Source organism: Astatotilapia calliptera, chromosome 17 (genome assembly GCF_900246225.1).
Source record: "Astatotilapia calliptera chromosome 17, fAstCal1.2, whole genome shotgun sequence".
NCBI lineage: Eukaryota > Metazoa > Chordata > Actinopteri > Cichliformes > Cichlidae > Astatotilapia > Astatotilapia calliptera.
Window position 1 is genome coordinate 21,593,421 of NC_039318.1, and position 20,654 is coordinate 21,614,074.

Consider the following 20,654-nt stretch of genomic DNA (forward strand, 5'->3'; position numbering starts at 1 on the left):
TCCACGCAAACAAGAAAAAGCCTCTTTGACTTTTAACTGATAGATTACATCGTCACAAAAAATATTGCATATATATATCACAGGTTTTTAAGGCCTTTTCTTAAGAAAACCCTTTTCTCGTTGAGCCTTCTTTTGCACTCTGATGCATTTCTTTAGTTTTTCTGCCTTTAAACCCTCATGTTTACTACAGTCCTGCGTGCCTTGATTTGTGTCCCACTCTTATTTTATCCTTAAGAGAGGTTTATGAGGTCAAGGCTGCACATTTTAGTTCAAGATAAGCGTATCAAAAAGTTGCGTTTTAAATGAATGCCTGCTGACAGACGGGTTGAAACGCACACAATGCCGCTGTTTTTCCTCTCTGGTCTCAGCAGCTATCAGCACTCACAGACCTCCTTTTCTTGCACTCATTGATTCGAGGAGCTCACGTGATGCAAAAAGTGAACAAGCAGTTAATCAAAGTGACTTGCGGTTGGAGGAAACCCCCGTCACGGTCCTCAAGGCCACGGTCACATTGCTTGTATGACAGTCTTTCCCATGTATTAGCTCCTCGTGCCATTTATCTTCCCCTAGTTTTTGTCTTTCCTGCATCTAATGTTTCTTTTCTACTTCCTCTGAACCGCTCAGTCAACTTCCAGAAACCTGTCAAATCTCCACACTGACCACATGGTGGGGGGGGGGTCAAAGTTCAAGCAGTTTGCTTTAGTCTATTCAGCTCATGGTTCACGAAACTCTGCTGGTGGTGGAAAAAACACAAAGGCTTCAGATCCCACCAGTTCATCTTCACTCCACATGAAAAAACAAACAGCGTTTTTTTTTTTAGTTTTTTACAAACTGCAACCAAAACTAAACTACTTCCTGTTAAGTTCCAGTTAAGACTCATCTTATCGTTCTTTTACTCTTCCTATTAAAAATCTCTCTAGAGTTCCTGCATCTGTTTTCCGTTACATCACCTTTCATTTCTCCTTTCTTTCATGCAAACAATCTCAGGCTGGCTTTTATGGAGTCCTAAATGTGCCAAAAAATATGAACAGATAATTAAATTCCATATAAATGGATAACGAATATAATAAGAATTTCTTCTCAGATTCATATATTTTGATTGGACATGTTTTTGGAACGGATAAATCCAGAAGAACTCCAATCCATTTTCATTCTTTGTAATTAGAGCTATTATTATTGGAATCAGTATTTACTTTTACAACTACTGTGAGTTAAAATAACTCCATTTTATGATAATAACTTTTTTTAAATGGTCTGTCATGCTCTGATGTTTGGATTTTCCGTGTCCTGCTGAAGTCTGAAAAAACTATTCTCAGCATCTGTGTCAACAAGCAGATTGTTGCTCCGCCTCTACAATAAAACAAAAATAAGACTTTGTTTTAAAAACAAAAACAAAAAGCAATAAAAAGCTTCACCCATATAAATTAAAAAAAAAAAAAAATGTACAGACCTTTAAAACACACAAGTTAAATAAAAATAATTCAACATATGGCCTTGAGTCTTTCACAAGTTCAAAGGATAAAAAGGTGAGGGAAACAAAAAGGATGAACTGCATAAATTATGTGACAGCAGGACAGAGTGAGAGAAGAAGAAGAAGAGAGGGATGGACGGCGAACAGGGAAGAGGATGAACGGATATGGCACAGTGAGTGAATCTTTGGTGTTTGCAGGCAGACGGAGCCGAGCGGGAAGCAGTTTGAAATCTTGAATCCAGCAACCAAAATTCTGTCTGTTCGTCTTTTTTATTTGCAGTCTCTTTTTTCTGTCCTCTTGTCATCCTTTATTATCCCTTCTTCCAGGTGCTGGATCCTCTCTCCCGATTCTGTGTTCACATCCCTCCCTCCATCAAAATGTACACCAGGAGATTAAAAATGAAAAACAAAACAAAACATCCCCTTCGTCCCTCTAGGGGGCAGTAGTCCTTTTTCAAGGAGGTTATATCCTCTTAAGAAGGCCCCCTGACCTCCAGCAGTGCCTCCTGCAGTCTCTGCCGGTAGGTTTCATAGCGACGAATTACTGCGTCCTTCTGCTCCTGTTCCTCCTTTTCAAGGATCCGCAGGAAGTTTTTCAGCTCAGGGATAGAGAAGGCATCCCACTGAGGAGAAAAGCAAGAAAACTTCGCTCAGTTCTGTTTTTTCCTTTTTAATTGATAAAGTATATGTCTATGGATGATGCTTGATAGTACAGTAGGAGTGGTTATTTCTCTTTTTATGCGTAGCATCCATCTTGGGATAACAACAATGGCACCTTTACTACTTTTTAAAAACACGTTTTTTAAAAAGTTTGTCGTAGAAGTTTCACTAGGAAAACAATTCTTTTTTTTTTTTAAATAGTCAGCTGCTAGGTTTGAATATAGAATGATAACAATAATGTACAATGATAACTTAAAGTAAAAGATTTAAAAGGAACGGGGAAAAAAAGACTAGGATGGTGATTGCCAAACACTGTGGCCCCCTGTTGGGCTGTAAAGGTACTACAGAATTAATTTACAGTCACTTTCTTTGCCAGTTTTTGTCATTTTTACTTAAAAATTGCGATTGAATATTTAAGTCATGGGGATATTAAAAAAAAAAAAAAAAAAAAAAAAAAAAAAAAAAAAAAGGTACTTGTTCATTTTCTGTCTTTTTTTAAAAAAAATCATAAACTCATAGGTTTGTTAAGAGCAAATGCTGGGAGATACTTGAGATCAAACAGTTTATGGCAGGTCAGCCTCAATAAGTAAATCCTCAGAAGATCTAAATCAAATGAAAACACAAAAGAATTGTGCATTAGAGTTTAAAGTTTTGAAATGGGCCACAGCAGCGTCTCGTTTGGGAATGGCTGAACTCGGAGACGAAAGAGCACAGAGGCCAGGAAGATGTCAATAAAGCTGAAATGTGGTGATAATCAGTGTTACCATGACTTCTCCCGTCTGCTGTTCTTTCAGGACAAAGCTGAGCAGGTCTGGGTCGGGTCCCGCCACCAGGCGAAGAAACAACGGCTTCTCAGCATCCGCCAATTTGCATGTATAAACTGCAAAACACACACACACACACACACACACACAAACAGATTTAATTAGTCTGTACAGTATGCACGCTGCATGCAACCACAGGCAGCTGTTCCTCTGTGCACATATAAATGGATTTGGCAAAGGATGAAAGGATGGGAGCGCCATATTACCATGCGGTAGTTTACAGGAACAGACAGTGAGGGACAGATTCTGTTATTGCCAGCAATGTATTTACATCTGCAAAAGATGTAGAAGGTGCTAGAGGCTTGATTATTCTGACATTCACATATTTCCAAACCTCAATCTGAAAACTCATCGGTTTGTCTGCTGACAGCAACCGAGGACAAAAGCCGATTTTTCAGGGCTTACGGTGTAATTAGGATGTCAGGGTAGTGTGTATATTCATTTACAGACCTCCTGCTTCATCAGTGTGTTCTCAGCCCAGTGACACTTTGTGATGTTCCTTCTGCAAGGTGCCCTTTAGCCCTCTGGCCCCAAAAGTATTGCTCATGTTTAACAAAGATGCAAAGTCCTTGTAAGGAGGTTGGAGAGTGCTGGGGGCATCGTTTCTTGGGTTAACAGCCAGAAGACTCTGGTTTCTACTCCTTTTGAGCACTTTGTGTTTTAGAACTACTTAGTTAGGGTTAGGAAAAGATTGCAGTTTGGGTTAAAACCCTCACTGGCATACCAGTAACCCTGCTCGTTAACAAAATCTCAAAGGAGTGACCAATCAGCATCACTTCTGCCTTAATGCATGCCACAGCACACACAACAAAGACCGGTTTTCTGACAAAGCAGTACTAACCGACAGCGATGAAAACAGTCTGACTCTGTGTGTCGCTTACAATTGCATCTTTTGTCTCTTCCTAACAAATTCTGCATATTTGTATGTTGACCATCATTTATTGGTTTAGAAGATTTACAATTTAAGGATTTCTAACTTTCAGAAGGGATTAAAATAAAAGCAAAGAGCTAAAGAAAAAACAGTGAGCAGAAGCAAAACAATTGAAGGAGATGTTTCTGCACCCTGTACATCCCTACAAGCTTTGGTTCAAATGATTCTCTTCTTTACATATCCAAGTTCTCCTCGACCACATCGTGAGTCGTCTCGTCTCAATTTGAAACAAAGTCGAAGATGTTTCTACATTTCCAGACCGCAGTTAAATCTCAGACACTTAACTTTTCTCCTGAAACACCAGACAAGTTCATTAAAAGTCCTCAAGTGTCTGCAGTCAGGCGTCTGTCTAGACTCTGTCTTTTATTAGCTGTACGTCTCCAGTCATGAATGCAAACCAGAACAGGAGCGTTTAAAGAAGGGGGAGAAAACACACAAAAACACTCTAAATCTATAAAAATTTGAGTTGAAATGACTCACAAGCTTCAAACAAGCATCTGCAGGTTGTGTTTATAGTTTTAAATCAATGCATAAGGTTAATAAACTGTCTTCTCCTCACTGAAAGACATCGTGTGACACCCAACAGCCTGTAACAGCTGCTCATTCACAGCATGGATGTGCGCTGTATTTATATCTGCATGTGTGGGTATCCCTGGTGAGCTGTTATAGTAGGGAGAGCCTCTGGCATCCAACATGAGGGTGAGGCCCACACACACACCTCATACCGAGCGTGGCAATAGTGGCATGAAACCCCGTCTCTCACACCCAGTCTTACCCTGCTCCTCCCGCCGGTATCTCTTGTACAGGGCATATTTAGCCGGGTTGTCTGCAACTGTGAATTTGCTCAGCAAGCCGACGATCACCTGAAGACACGCGAGAAAGAAAAACACCCGTCAATATTACTTTGACAGCTCTTCTAGAAGATTTTTGTGTTGCTTTGTCGTTAATTTATTGCTTAAAAGGATAAAGAACATACAAAACTGAGTGAAATCAATGAACTTAGCCCTGTCTGTCTCTCGACTTCAACCGGTCTGTCATCAAATCTTAATTAACCTATTAAGCAGGCTGCAGTGTGTTCACATGTGTGTGTTTGCGTGTGTATTAACAACCTCTTTGACTGTGGTTTTAGAGCTGACATGAAGGGTGTTGGAGACTCCTTGGGGCAGATAGAAGGCCTCCCCAGCTCTTGTCTGACTTCCCTGCACCGTCATTGGCCTCCGCAAATCCATCTGGACCTTGATGAAACCCGTGTACACACCGCCCGCACCCTGACAGAGACAGAGTTAATGTTTTAATGTGGCCACTATGGTAGCTGCTACATGATCTCTCTAAGTGAGCCCAGTTCACCCAATAAGCCCAGTGTGACCTGCAGGACAGATGGCCCCAGATGGAGGAAGACTATCTTAATCTCATTACTCCATATGGGGCTGGGAGGAGTGTGTGTGAAGGTCACGAGTAGACAAAGAGGCCAAGAATGAAGAGAAGTAAAAAAAACAAGTAGACGTCAAAGATGGAATGATAAAAAGACAAAAACGGGATGAACAAGAAAGACAAATCCTAAAGAATGAAGACGGAAATTGGACAGAAAAGGTGTGCTGAAACAGAAACATGCAGGCTTCTCATAGTGAAACTACCCATTCATCCACTCACTACTTAAAATATGCAGAGCAATCGGCTCTAAACTGTCCTGATGATCTATTAACTGCAAAAGTAACAAATATTCTCAGTTCTCAGTTTTTTTAAAAATATAAATGAAAATAAACATTTAGACTTTTTTTTTTTTTTTAAAGGATTGAATGTGAGCTCTGAAACCCATTTACAGACATTATTATAATGACTGTGGAACAAACTGACTGTGAAAGTTAAAGTTTCACGATGAGCATCTTGTGAATACACCCACTTTGAGTTATGACTCATTTCAGCATAAAATATTTTGGAAAGTATCATCATTATTTCCTTAATCAGTGAGTTTGTCTTTTTTCTCAGTTATAAAAAAGCAAAACAATGACAAGTAATTAACAATGGAGTGTTTAAAGGTAGCTCAAGTTCCCAACAGACTTTATTATCAACTGGAAAATTGCACAGATTAGCCTTAGACAACACTTTGTTTTAATCTTTATATAATGCTCTAGTAGTATGGCATTTGATCTCATTACATACATGCTGATTTGGGCATGAGTGACCAATATAAGCTGATATTATGTGTCTATGCAGCTTTTTTGTCCATTTATTGTCTTTATATTCTAAAAACTCATATATTCAAATGTATAAATGAATGTAAACTTTTTATTGGCCAGTTAAAATGTGATTTTTAGTGGACAGACTCAGTTATTATGTCTGGGCTCCCCTCTGAGTGTCAGACTAGAATCTACTGGCCTTTAGATGTGCCGTTTCCCATCTGTTAAGAGTGCGGTCAGCTTAACTCCTTGTCTGAAAATAGATGATTTTCCATGACTAAGGGAAAAAAACCTCAGGAAACATCCTCTGTAACCTGCCGCTCCTTCAAAAATGCTTGCATTCTTTCATGTGGTGCTTTAACGGCCAGAAAACCCCAGTTTCACCTGACATCTCTCATTTCTACTGAAATTCACTCTGAGTTGAAGTGGAGAGAGACAACTTCAGACACCTGTCACGCTGCCAATGAAAACACTGCGGGGCGAGAACAATAGCAGGAATAACATCACATCACTCTGATGCGAGCACTGAGGAATGCTGGGAGCAGGAGGGAGGCAGAAGTAACACAGCAACATTATAAACTTCAAAATCTGAGATTTAGAGCCTGCACAGCTCTGCAGGAGTCTGGAGCGTGGAACCATTAAGACAGCCCTGGTTGATGGGTTTTGTTTTTTAAAAAGGTGTGTTTGCGTGAGTGTGTGTGCGTGTGTGCATATTATACTCACCAGCGTCATTTTAAGGTGGTCTTTGGTTAGCAAGTTGTACTGCTCGATTCTCTGCCAGATTTCCTCTTTGCTGAACTCTGTCCGCAACTCTCTCTCCTTCTCCACATCCTTAGAAGAAAAGGGACAAAGAAGGAAAGGAAACGCGACATGATAAGTCACAAACCAGCCAGGACTATTAAAACAATACATCCTCTGTTTAGACAACAGCGGTGGGACACAAAAACGAGGGAGGGAATAATTCTTTCTAATCCAAATCAAGAACCAGCGTTTTATTTTCTGATTTTACAGGATGATACACGGCAATACTACAAAGCTGTGCACATTACTCTGACATAATGTACTGTATCTCTTGTTGGTTTCAAGTGGGTGAGACAACTTTAAAACCAAAAAGATCTCTTTATAAACAAGCCTTAAAACAGATAACCAGAGCTCCAAGGTGCTCAGGGTGAGTGTAGAGCTGCCAAGAAGAAGCTCTGCTTCTGCACAATCCTCGTTTCTGTTTAAGTTCATTAAGGAAAGCAACGAGCACCCGACAGCTCGAAATGTGTAGAGTTTCATATTTTTCTCATCATGCAAAAAAATTTAAAAAAAGGATTCGAACAAACAAGTCATGCTAACATAAATCAAATCAAGCATTTTTTTTAACCTCTATCATCTGATTTTTATACTATGCTTATTAAATTTTGATGATATAATCTGGTTATCCGGTGTTCCCAGGCAGAAAATGGATGGATAAATGAATAAATAAAGCTATTTAATAGTATTAAACCCAATCATATTTAGCCCAGTTTTATACGTGCAACAAGCCAGCTTTTTTTTTTATTACATATCAGCTTGAGAAGAGTAAACTTGTTAAGATCATGTTTGTTGATATAAGTGCTCTGCAACAGACAAAATGTAATCCCCACTTATATTTGTCATGAATATATTTTGTCAAAATATACCTTCCTGTGAATATAAACAGGAACAGGTGTCAAGCGTCTGCTTTTTTATTTATTTTTAAACTAACAGCTCTGACTGGAGGGCGAGTACATGACAAAAACACCTTTTTACATCAGTGTAGGTCTCATGATAAGCGACTGACTCCTAATTTTAGACTAAAACATCCTGGAGGAAAGAGCTAACACTTCATGAGAATTGCATTTGAAAATATAACAAAACAGCACAAAAAAAAAAAAAGAAAAAAAAAAAGTGTTTTTAAGGAGAGAGACGTCTCGTCTGACTGACCGGAGGCCACGTGGACTTGAAGAGCATGCATAACCGATTCAAACAGCCTGTGATGTGTGTGGCATGTATGTTTGACAAGTCAGCCACACAACAGACCTCACTGTGAGAGTCGCAGATCACACATCAGCACTGTGGTTTTATAAATAACCCTAGAAGATAGGGGGAGGCCAGAGGGTGGGGAAGGTCCAAACTTAGGTCAGCTGATAGGAAATGTTCACAATAAAGACAAAAAGAACCAATATGAGAACACAAACATACACATCCAAACCCTTTTAATGAATCCTAAATGAGAATGCATTATATGTAACTGCAGGCTACGTGCGTAAAACTGTAATTCAGGTCACATGAAACAAATACGTTACATAATGGGTTGTAAAGTCAGGGATGTTGACCTCAGAGCCAAATAAAATGGTTTCTAGAAGCCTCTGAAGACACATGGCCGCTTTTCAGAGGTAAGAAAGTGATTCATATGTAGCTCAAATAACAGCTGTTACCCACTTTAAACCTGAATACTGATGTTTTGGAGTTATAAATGACCACGAGGAAGGTTTAAATGTTTCCTTAAACCTTTCAGGAAAGCCTCCATGTGTTACAATTGGGGCTCAGGGGAAGTACCCAAGCAACAACTAACATATAAGGGCTATAGACTGCAGTTCCTCTAGTTGCCACTTTAGGATAACTCTAAAGTGAATCAATATCCAAAGACTCCCATCTTAAAATGGCAAAAATATTTTAACATGTAAAACAAAAATCGTCTTATCCTCTAAGAGCAGCATCCTCCTTTATAAGAACTATAAGGGGGTAAATCCTATGGATGTTCTGCCTGGCCTTTGTGGTCTAACCGCTTTGACTTATCGAAAGCTCACTGCAGCTCATCTAAACTCTTTAAAAAGCCAAACATTGTCTTCCTATAATAAAACCAATTAATTGTGTGGCCGAGAACTTGACATCTTCAAATTTTAATGTCAAAAAATTATCAGCAGATTATAGAACAACGGAGTAAATAATCAGCTCCTCTCCACAGATGTTGTTTTTTTACTCCAAGTCACATAATTTTTTAAAGCTACAACTTTAAGTCTCAAAGCAGTGGATTCCAGATGTTCAAAGCAGAATTTAAACCTGATTTCTATTATTTTCTGTTTATATATGAGAGTGCCAGTGCAGATGCTCTAGACAGACTTTAATTCCCCAGCAGTCTGAGCTTACATGGGCATAGTGCAGCTCTCCGCAGCATCTATTAAAAACCACATACACACACACACGCACACACACACACACACACACACGCACGCACGCACAGCAGAATCTAGGCAGGCTTTGAAGGCACATACACCCTTATATGGATAACACACGCACACAGTGCTCAAAGTAAAGACAAGGTGCCAATACAGCATGTGCAAACACTGAGGTTTATGGCTCTGAGAAAAAACAGCAACGCCAGTTTAGGTCCGCGCTAAAGTGCTTTATGTTTAAGGATAACACTAATCTGACAGATTTACTTCTCTGCAGCTACATTTACTTTACTCTTCTAATGCATGCTTACCTGATGAAGTAGGTCCTAAATGGATTAAAAGAAAATTTACGCCTTGTTTTTTAGCTTCATTTGGGTTTGGAGTTCCTCAAAAGTAAGAAATTACTGTTTTACCTTTGAGGGGTTTTCTGGGGTTTCAAGTTGTTGCATAAAAATAAGCAATTGAAATCACTGCAAACAACAAAAACAAGATAATAAAAATGATCATGCAGCATGTTTACTGAGCTATTATTCAGCCTCTATAGTGACCACCTAGTATGTACAGTTTTAGCACTGTGGGTACTGGCTATAGGTCCTTCATTAATTAGGTACACTTGGATCAACACCAATCCTTAAATAATATAAATTAGTTTTTATTCTTAATCTGTGGACACATAAAATAAACCTTTATTTTATTTTTATTTCCTTTGCCCAAACCTGATCTTTCATTTGGGGTACCTTTTTGCTGACAAGCTTCCAAGATACTTCAGTTATTCCCGCTCAGTCAACACTCCTTTTTGTGCTGTGAGAGACTTGACAAAACCTGGTTTTAGGCTTTTGTCAAGACAAGCCTGGTTATGTTTGAACTTTACAGTACACGCCTCTGAAGTCACCTCCTGACACCCTGTTGATCGTAATCTGTCTGTGTAATAAGTCCAGACACTGACTCATTGGGATTAAAGCAGATCTGATCAGTCACACAGGCACAGAAACAAAGTCACAACAGTTCGAGTCCCTGTTTCACAGATGCTTTCATCTACTTGGTAATACCTGTGTCTACCTGAGTGTCGTGACGTTGATTTTGACCTGCTGGGGTTTTTCCACCATCGGTCTCACCTTTAAGTGGTTGCTAGGTTAGACGAGTCAAAGCTTATTAGCAGGAAGTGACAGATAAGCAGATTATGTGCCATCTCAATGTGCACACGGAGAGGACAAAAATGAAAGAGAAGGTAAGATGTGAGTGGGGATATGATAAGAAATACTCCCTCAAGGGGAATCCTTCCTTCCATGACTCTGCAGAGTTTGTGTTCGTTTGTGGGAGATCGTGTAGGTCAGTAGATAACCCTGCTGATCTACATCAGCTGTCCTCACCTCATCTTAAATAGTCAATTCAATGCTTCCACACACCTTCCCTCTAATGTGTTTCCCGATAAAAGTCCTAATTAACCAGTTTAAGCAGAGAAACAGCAGGATTAAAGTGACATTAGTACGAAGCAGGTGTGTGTGTGAATGTGGGCGTGTCAGCTTCTCCACTTTGAGCAGGGTAGACGGGGTTAAAGGTAACTGGGAGGGAGACGGTGACCACAATCCAAACAAACAGGACGAGCAGAGCACAGCGGAGCTGCAACACAATGAGGTCATGGTCCAATTTAAGCGTGCAGCGAACACTCCCACCAAAGCTGGAAGAGCAACGCTGCACTGAAGGGACAGAGGAGAACAGAAAGAAGGTTTTTAAAAAGAGGTCTGCCATGACATTATTAATCACAATGAGTCAAAGAAGGACAAAAAGGCCTTTAAACATCAGGCTCCACCTTTATCACTTCACTGAAGTCTACAGTTGGTATGTGTGGGAAGTGATTTCAGTGTTTTCTAGGGAAGTCTTGATTCTGCGTCAATTCAGAAGACAGAAGTTTTAAAGAAGTGCTGAATTGCTTCTTTAGAAGTATTGATTTGCACTAAAAGCTGAATATTTTCCAGCTTTGTGGCCAAATTTGTTGGAATTTTTTTCAGACGAGTGAATCCTAAAGTCCAAGATCCTGCATTACTTGTTTAAACAGACAGGGCACCAATATATATTATTAAGTTTGTATATCAACATGATATGTCTTATTAATACTGTGAGTATGCAAGACAGTGTATTCTGTCCACAGGTTGAAAAAGACAAAAGCTATATAGAAACATGCTGCTAATGGAGCATAAATGAGGTTTGAGTGGTGGAAGGTGATAAAGGCAATAATATGCTCAGTTAAACCACCGAAAAGTTGTGGTTCTTTTAAGTTTATTGTATCAAGACAGGTGACGTATTTCATTCACGACAGGCTATTAAAATGCTTTCCAAGTACAAAGTGGCAGTATTTATATTTGAAGAATAATCAGTGCATCAGACCAAGTGTAAAAACAGAACTGAGTCAGCAGGGAAAAGGAAGAGAAAGGCTGTATAAAAGTGAGGAGACAGAAAACGAAGCGCGAACAGAGGAAACCCTCAAAGGGGAGAGTCATATCAGGCTTTATGTTGAAGTAATCTGAAGGAAAACTGGTCTTTTGTTTTCTCTGGATCTTATCGCGCACACACCATTTGTCTCTGTTTAGCACCGTCACGCTCGTCTGCATCGCCTGTCTGTAAACACATGACATCACTGTGTGCATGTGTAGATAAAACACGCTTAGCTCAGACTAACACTGTGCACTTGTGTGTTAAAGGTGCTACAGGCAGACTAAACACAGTCATTCACCTAAACTGAACCTATATTTTAAAGGACAACAAAGACACTTCGAGTACAGCTGGGTAGTTTTCTGCCCTTGTCTTTGACTCAGATCTGTATGTTTGGGATAATTAAAGGCAAGTCCGTTTAGCAAAACATTGACAGGAGTTAACACCGGGACACTCCTCTATAGGTGCAATATATTACATCATTCTCTCAACTCTATCCCTCCTTTATCTTCAGTGGTGCTGGCGCTTTCATGGAAAGCTCTTGACTTTTTCCAGATTCTAGAAGATTCTCCAGTATCTGTGGTCTAGTTTTAATGTCACCTGTGTTTTCCTAAACAAATTCTTAAAACTTAAATGAAAAAAAAAAAAAAGCAATAAATGTTCATTACAAGCTTTTAAAGTCTGATGGGACATCTTTAAAGATTTCATTATCATCATGAGACTAAAGAAAGCGCCAAGCGTCACTCTGGAGAAGCTTAATCATAGATTGTTTGAAATTCTGTTTTATGTTATAAAAATGAACAACGAGCCTTCATTTCTTACTGTAAACGGTGTATTTTAAAATTAATTCTGCCTGCTTCGAGGCCAGCTTCACATTTCTGTACTGACTCGATGACTACAAATCATGTTAGTTTCCCACTAAACTGAAATAATTAACCAAAAGTCCACACGGTGAACACGTTTATATCAACTATACTTGGCAATAACTTTGCACACACAAAAAGAAAGAGAAACTAGCAGCAACTACTGAAATTTATTCCCAATCTCTCTTTTAAAGCTGAGGCTACTTTCTACTAGGATAACAAAACAAAACAAAGCACCTTTTATTAATTTCCCCCCTCCACAGCCTCCCTCTCTCTGTTACTTCCTGCCGATCCATGGGGGGAAGTCGAGCCCAGCCACACCTTTCCTCTCAGCATTCCTACAGTAATGCACGTGCACATGCATGTGCAACATCACTTAAATGTCCCACAGACGTCCTCATACTGTTCTTCTGTAACAGACAGGTCGTACGCACACGTTCCAGAGTTACTCGTGCATCTATACATGTTGAGGTATTTTTCTTTTCTTTATTTCTGTCATGTCTATGTAATATTACATCGTCAGATACTTATATTAAACATGACCAAAGCTTCAAGGTCAGACGTATGCAGAAGTAATCCCAGTAAGGGTTGGGGAGATTCAGACTGCTCTAAACAGTTTTTTTCTACACTTGTTTTTATATGATGTCATAGAGTGAGGGGATATCCCCGCCTACCTGCTGTTCAAATCATCCGTTTAAGAGCTGAGATGATGAAGATTTGAGAAGCTGCATCAAGGCTACGTATAAGACAAATAAGGATTACTTTGAACACTGAAACTTGCAAAGCTGCTCCAGCAGAGTAGCTGTAAACCACAATTATCCATTTTCTATAACCACTAGCTATCATTCATTCACACTTTGGATGATTTCCAGAGCCTCGAGGCTGACAAAGCTGCTAGATGCAGTCTCTGAGCTGTTATTTTAAGCTTTGTTAACTCTTCAAAAAAAAAAAAAAAGAGTGAAAATATCCAGTGTTACTCCTCAACACAGCTCAAAGCTAAGATATTATGTACATGATTTATAAAGGGGAGGGGGAGAAGCTGCAAATAACACAGCTACCCCCAGCAAACTTTAGCAATTTCAGCTTAAATAAACAAAAACAAAAGAAACAAAACTGAAAAAATAAAGTTACTTTAAAAATGCTTGCCAGGTGATTAAACATGTATCACTTTGACTCTCAAACTAACCTGAGCAACATTAGCTTTTTGTTGTTCTTCTGATATCATTAAAGATATTATTGCCTTTTTCTTGAAGATTCAAACGTGCTCAAAAATAATCCGCATTAAAATGAATGTAAAGATAATTACAAAACCTCATCAAAAGAGAGGAGAGTCAGAATATCATTAAATACAATCCAAACACTTATTTATAGACCAAAATCAAGTTGATAATAAGTAAAATATTCAGCTTTAACCTCAAATATAAAGTTTAAAAACAGGCAAAATATGAAATAAGTCAGAAAGAAGAGAAAATGATGTTATTGTCTGCATGCCAAGAGGTAAAAACCTGCAGACTAAATCAGCAGGACCACACAGAGACATCACTTCAGCACAATGATGTGAACCAAACTGGACCGCTGACAATGCGTTCTGAGTGCGGTCAGGGAAGTACACCATGAAAACATGTTCAGGACACACAGTTAAGCCTCAGCTCAATCAGCAGCCTGTGAGGAGACCACCAGGCCACCCAGAGATGGGAGAGCGCTCTGCTCCCAACACCGACAAAGACGTGCAGAAGATGGAGGAGGAACAGGGTTAGAAGAAAAAGCAGGGAGTGAGGAAAAGAAAAAGTAGAGAAAAAAATGAAATAAATCAAAACCGTTTCTGTCGTTAGCAGCTGTCATATTCTGACGCCACGTTTAATAAAGCCGAATCGCTTTTCTTCTCAGGCTCCGCTAACACTCAGGCTGTTGACACAGTTGCGTTGGAGATTAATACAACATTGAAAGCATGACGCCGCTGCTGTCTAACCGTTTGGGTCATCAGCCCAAACTGCTAAGTGCCTGCTGAGAAATGTTCTCATTAGCCTGAAAATGGCTTTCATTAACACAGCTACATACAGGGGAAAACACACTGCTGGGGAAAGACTCACACAAGCAATCGTGTCTATAACAAACCCTCGATCGATACAAATTAAGACTGATGTTGGAATAATGCATTATAATTTGGTCTATTCTGGTCTTGCCACACATGACAGCACAAATAAAATATATTTTTAGGACCTTATTATTCTTGATTTTAAGACCGTAACGATTCCCAGGAACACTGGCTGAAGTCGAGGCTTTGCACAAGAAGAATTGAGCAACAGACCCAAAGAGGTGTGTTCATGTGTGTGTGTTGGGGGGAGGGAGTGAGTAAGCATGTGTGGGCTGAGATTTTGAAACTTCATAGTTCTGACCTTGGAGGAAGGCAGTGAAACAAACGAGGTGTGTTCGAGCCAAAGATAATGGAGAGATCCCCTCGAGACTTTTATTCCACTGAAAACAAACTGCAGATTACTTTCAATATCATTTTCAGTTATTATTGATGACTGAATAAATCATTTATCGCCTGACCCATGAACCTGATCAATATGGAGGGTTTTTTTGTCCTTTTTTCACTGATTTGTTAAAATGTACTTCTGATTACTGATTATTTTATTATTTTTTTGTCATCTATTGGCCAAGACATTCACTGAAATGCCCAATCTGACAGAACTTTGTGAAATAGTCATCTATTGATTAGTACGTCTGGACACTTTTCATGTTTTAGGACATAAAAAAAAAAAAAAAAAAAAAGCAAAATGGGAAAAAAAACAAAACAAAACAACCCCCCCCCCCCAAAAAAAACATCCACATTTGGAAGCTGAAGGGTTGGCAGTGGTGTGAATGGTCTCACTGCTACAGTTATTTTAGTGGAGTTTTTAACTGTAAATTAATTGGGTAGGTTTAGGTGATAAAAAAACAACAAATTATTTTTTCAAAAATGTTCAAATGCAATGGTTATCACCTTTTTCATAGGGTTCCAGGGGACTTGTACTCCTACGCTGTGGGTTAAACCTGATGTGCACCATCGCATCGACATCAACAGCCCAACCACAAATGTCCCATAAATGTAAACTTGCGTCCTAAACCGCAGTGCTAGAAATGAAGCATAAGGGTTGGATCCATGCTGCAGTTACAAAATATGCTGCCTGTGTAAATAAATTAGTTTCAAAGTCACGCTGATTACAACGAAAAACAACAACCAGAGGACAATTTGTGATGTTGAACACAAACGGAGCGCTTTTTCAGGGCTCTCTCACATTTTCCCAGGGTTGGAAAGACCTTAATAGCTGATAGTTTTGGTTAAACTAATATAATCTCCTGTCACATTGCTTATCCTTGATTTGAATCAACAGTTACAGTACGGCCCCAAAAATAGTGTTATTTCTAAAAAAAACAAAAAACATTTTCATCCTGATGGTCATGAAAACAAGTTACTGACCGACAATAACAAAGCTAATGTGAGGATGTCTGATGGAGTTAAAAACCCAGACACCAATAAGACTTAAAAGTTTAAAGTTTACTGAGGAGCTGGAAGACTACAGGAACCCCAAACCAGTTTTCCAGAGTCCTACATCGCCAACTCTCATGCAAAAGAAACAAACAAAACAAACAAACCAGCCTCATTAAATCCTCTAATGAGATGTTACAACCTCTCTGAGAGCCACAGTCATAATTTAGACAAACACGGCCAAAGAAAGCAAAAGCAAACGAACACAACGCTGGCAATGAAGGTTTGTGGAACAAGGTTCGCTGCTGGCAAACCCCCCACAGCAGCCTCAGTCGAGTCACACATGAAGCAACAGGACAGCGAGTCAGTCATATCTGAAAACATGAACACTAAATCAGCCTCAGGCAGTCTAACACTCCTCCTCCAGGAAAGTTATATTGAGCCCCTGTTGGGTGTGTAAGCACACATGTTTATGACTTTCTGAAGATACTGTAGGCGTCAGTCTAATTTATACGCCCACCACGAGCACCATGTGACCAGGTACATTCCCATCACCACAACTGTGGTTAGCTTTGTGTTGTACTGTTGATAAGATGGATTAAAGTGAAAATGAAGCATGTTAAATAAAGATCCAGCAGCCTTTTCAGTAATGCTGTGCTGAATAAACAGTGAGATTTTTAAGCAGTGACACAAGCCAGAGTGTAGGTTCGCTGGATTCAATTTTAGTGCTGCAAGTGTGCTGGAGACCACCATAAATACAGGAATATAAACAGAGTTGGTGGGGAACAGGGAAAGCATGCTACAACCTGATCATGTTGGACACAGTGTTGGGACGATGCTATTGTTTTAGTTGTTTTTATTTTCTTATGGTATTATTCCTTCTCTTTTATATTTTATTCCATCATTGTTGTGCATTTTACTTATTTTAGTTGCATTTTCGTTTGTAAAGCACTTTGTGCAGCATGAGCTGTTAGAAATGTGCCGTATAAATAAACCTGACCTTGACTTTGATTAAAATGGCACAAAAGTCAAATGTGACGCTAACTAGCAGATATTAAGCCAATCAAACATGCGAGTTGTGGTGAAATTAGATTAGAGACAGAAACGAGGCAAGTCTTCGATGGAGCTACTTCAGATAATAAACAATAACAAGGTCCAGGGCAGACTCCACCAGATAACACTAACAGCTAAGCTCATATGAGAACAAGGAGTAGTTGAGTAGTTGAGTAGTTGCCAGTGAAAGGGTAAAAGTATACAGTCTTGTAAACAATGGTTAAAAACAGGCTAATAAAGCTAGCAAAACATTAAAAATAAAACCCCCACTGAAATCCTTAGTGCTTAAGGCTAAACTATATCCATAATGGCTGTGCATATATTATATATTTATTTTATTTTATTTATTTATTTATTTATTTATTTATTTATTTATTTATTTATTTATTTATTTATTTATTTATTTAAATACCAGCACACAGTGACTCACCTGGTTACACAAAGACTTCCAATAGTATAGAAATCGATAGGAAAATGTCATTCACCTTCGCTTCACTGTGACCCTACTAAACATTTTATGATGATGTCCAATGGCTCATTGGCAGACATGTCAACCACAAGTCGTTCAAGCTCACCTCTCCCTGGTCACATCCAACACTCAGCTTGGGTCTTCAACTGTAAAACATCCTAAGCCAATAGGTGCCATGGCAGAGGCTACATCCATCTTTAACGCTTCAAAAGGTTTGATTTGATTTCCAACGAATAGCTGAGTTTTGGACAATTTTGGCACCACTACAACTTTGCTGAAAATTGGTTCAAACCTAACAATCCAAACCTGCGAACAGTTTAGAAAAGTTTAGGAAATCACAGCGATTTGCTGCCCTGACACTGACCTGATCATTCAAGTCTGGCCATGTTATACGAGCGTCCAACAAAAGTGCATATCTGAAGGAAAATAAGGAAAAGCATATCACTATAATTCCAGTTTAAACCAGTTACACAACCTAGGTCAGGAGCTTGTTGCAATCATATCATTTACTCATATTCATAGTCATTAAACTGATTCATAGTTTGTTTTATTATAACAGTCTTAAATTACATAAAGTAGTGCTAACAATTGTTGTGGCAATACAATGGAAACAATGAGCTGGGTCTGGATGGGCATTATAGTGAAAGCAAACAATACCTGTGAGATATGCAACTCCAAGTGGATGTTATGATGAAGAGTGTAATGTTGCCCTATAGTTAGACCAGCCCTACACCAATTACACTATGGTGGAAAATCCTTTTTAAGAGTCTGAATAACTCTCCACCTCCTTACAAGCGTACACCAACGTTAAATCAGCTAGAACACAGGTTTGGTTATAATCAGCAAAAACCCAAATGTTGAAACCACACACACCAAGATAATGATCACCAGACCATTTAAAAAAAAAAAAAAAAAAAAAACACAGACCGTGGAGGTTTTCAGTGTGACAGATCCAAGATTACTCTATTTCAAATGACACACAGGATGAAGGGTTACTTCACACACAAGTCTGTGAGTCTTCATACTGTCATCAGGGCTAAACCTAACGTTATGCATGTTATGGAGCGATGAGTGGGGCATATGGAAATTTACTGACAGACACACCAATAACACGTCTTTTTTAATGAACGGATTACTTAGGTGAGGTAGCTCGTCTGCCAAGGATCAGTGATGAAGTAGTACGGCGTTAATTTACTTCAATACTTTAACGGCAGCAAGAGGAGAACTTGTTTTTCTATTGTACCAAGGGCAGCAGATGCAGATGCCGCAGGTCTGTTGTTTTGGAAAAAGAAATGAAAATAAGGACAGTTGTGCATGAATGTCTTGCATTTCACTCTGATGATAACGAGCAAATTACAGAGAATCAAGACACCGTATGCAAACAATGTTACAGTGCAGCATAATAAATAGAAACCCAGACTTTTACATGGAATTCAAAATTCAATATGCTTTATACTATGAAGTAAACACCCTACAATAATACAGAGAAAACCCTTTCAGATGGCCCTCTATGACCAAGCACTTGGTGACAGTGGGAAGGAAAAACTGCCTTTTAACAGCATCAGGCTCAGGGAGGTTCAGCCATTTGCTGCAACAGGTTGGGGGTGAGTTTCAGTTGTACAACACAACATGTTCGTATTAGGAAGTACAGCTAGTTGTAAACCACTCTAAGCTTCAGCTGTCTCAATATCTAAAATGTCTCTGAGGCAGCCATGATTCATAATCATTTTTATGTTGCACAAAATGTTTCTGATGGCCTTATGGGTTCAATTGCCAGTTTCTTATCACACACTGAATAAAAACAACAAGTTCACCTTATACATTATGGTCATTATTAGGGAGAGTTGGTCAGGTAGGTTCACTGGCTAAAAAGTCGAGCATGATGTTGGTCTGAAAGGGACATCTTTGTGTAATTACTCTCCTTTGTGCAGGGGACTGTTTCCATGCTGTGCAGAGCTTGGCTCAAAGAGAAATTCAATAAAATCCAATACAAAAAAAGATTTCTTGCCTTTAGCAACTTCAAAGCTTTATACACAACACTTGATCTGAAATCACAACCAACTAAAATGCTGCCTTTATTTCTGTTATATAAGAAACAACACTGCTCACTCATCCTGTCCTTATTCATTACCCGCCTTTCCAAAAGCAGCTTCTTCTTACCAAAACTGTAACCGTTAATTTACCACAACATGTGCAAACAATAAAAAATAAATAAATCCTTGTCGACAAGAGAACCTTCAAAACCTGCAAGAGAAGGCCATCTTCATCACATCAGCACACATTCTCTGAAGACCTGATACAATTTATCATTACTTGAGTCTCACTTTCTCCTTCTGCACATCAAAGAGGGCTCCAGACCACCTCAAAGTGTGCTGTGGTTTGCTGATAATGGTGCCCCGGAGATCGCAGCCAGCGTAACTACTCCCAGATGAGCTTGTGTGACTGAGGGGTGCTATCTGAGACGGTGGTAACAGCAGGGACCAGCCGACGCATGCTTCATTACTGGTCATATAAACACAGAGCAGACAGGGCACGAAAGCCCACTGCTCACTTTCTCACAAACAAGTATAAATAACGACATATTGTCCTGTTGCTTTTGCATCGTGTTACATTGATTGTACACTTTGGGATCAGGTTTAAGTTCAGGGGGAAGCGCTCGCATACCAATCCCCTGAGTTAAGAAATGCTTTTGAAAAAAAAATAAAAAATACACCTTTACATTGTAAGATCCACGTTCCATCTGGTGCCCTTTGACCCTGTAATGTGATGCTACAGGTGGCCAGTCTCTTCGCAGAGAGGTATGATAAATTAGTGGTGGCGGTGATAGTTTGTGATCCTCTTGACCACCTGTTCGGTGAGTTTGGATGATAGCCGTGCAGCAACGTGTCTGTTTCAGGCAGCTGGTTGTGTGATTCATCATTAGCCATGAGCAGGCTCACAAGTAAAGAGCAGGGTGAAAGAGTTATTGTGCAGCTGCAGCAGCTAATGATTATTTTTGTAATGAAAAAAAAAACATATCTTCAAATTCAGAGGACTCATCTATTTTAGTTACTGATGCACTAAATATAGAGAATAGAGGAAAGTCCTCATTTGAGAGGATGCATTAATGCTTGATAAATGGT

General features: G+C 39.3%; 1 protein-coding gene across 1 annotated transcript in view; it reads right to left on the reverse strand.

Moving 5' to 3' along the window:
• Positions 1-1,433: 1,433 nt before the first annotated feature.
• LOC113008858 (ras association domain-containing protein 3) overlaps positions 1,434-20,654 on the reverse strand; it is a 30,843-nt gene continuing 11,622 nt past the window's right edge. Inside the window, exons 2-6 of the mRNA XM_026146702.1 lie at positions 6,787-6,894; positions 4,996-5,154; positions 4,662-4,749; positions 2,896-3,011; positions 1,434-2,094 (exon numbers count right to left, since the gene is read on the reverse strand). Coding sequence (XP_026002487.1) covers positions 1,945-2,094; positions 2,896-3,011; positions 4,662-4,749; positions 4,996-5,154; positions 6,787-6,894 — 621 coding nt within the window. The 3' untranslated portion in view covers positions 1,434-1,944. The remainder of the gene's footprint in view (positions 2,095-2,895; positions 3,012-4,661; positions 4,750-4,995; positions 5,155-6,786; positions 6,895-20,654) is intronic.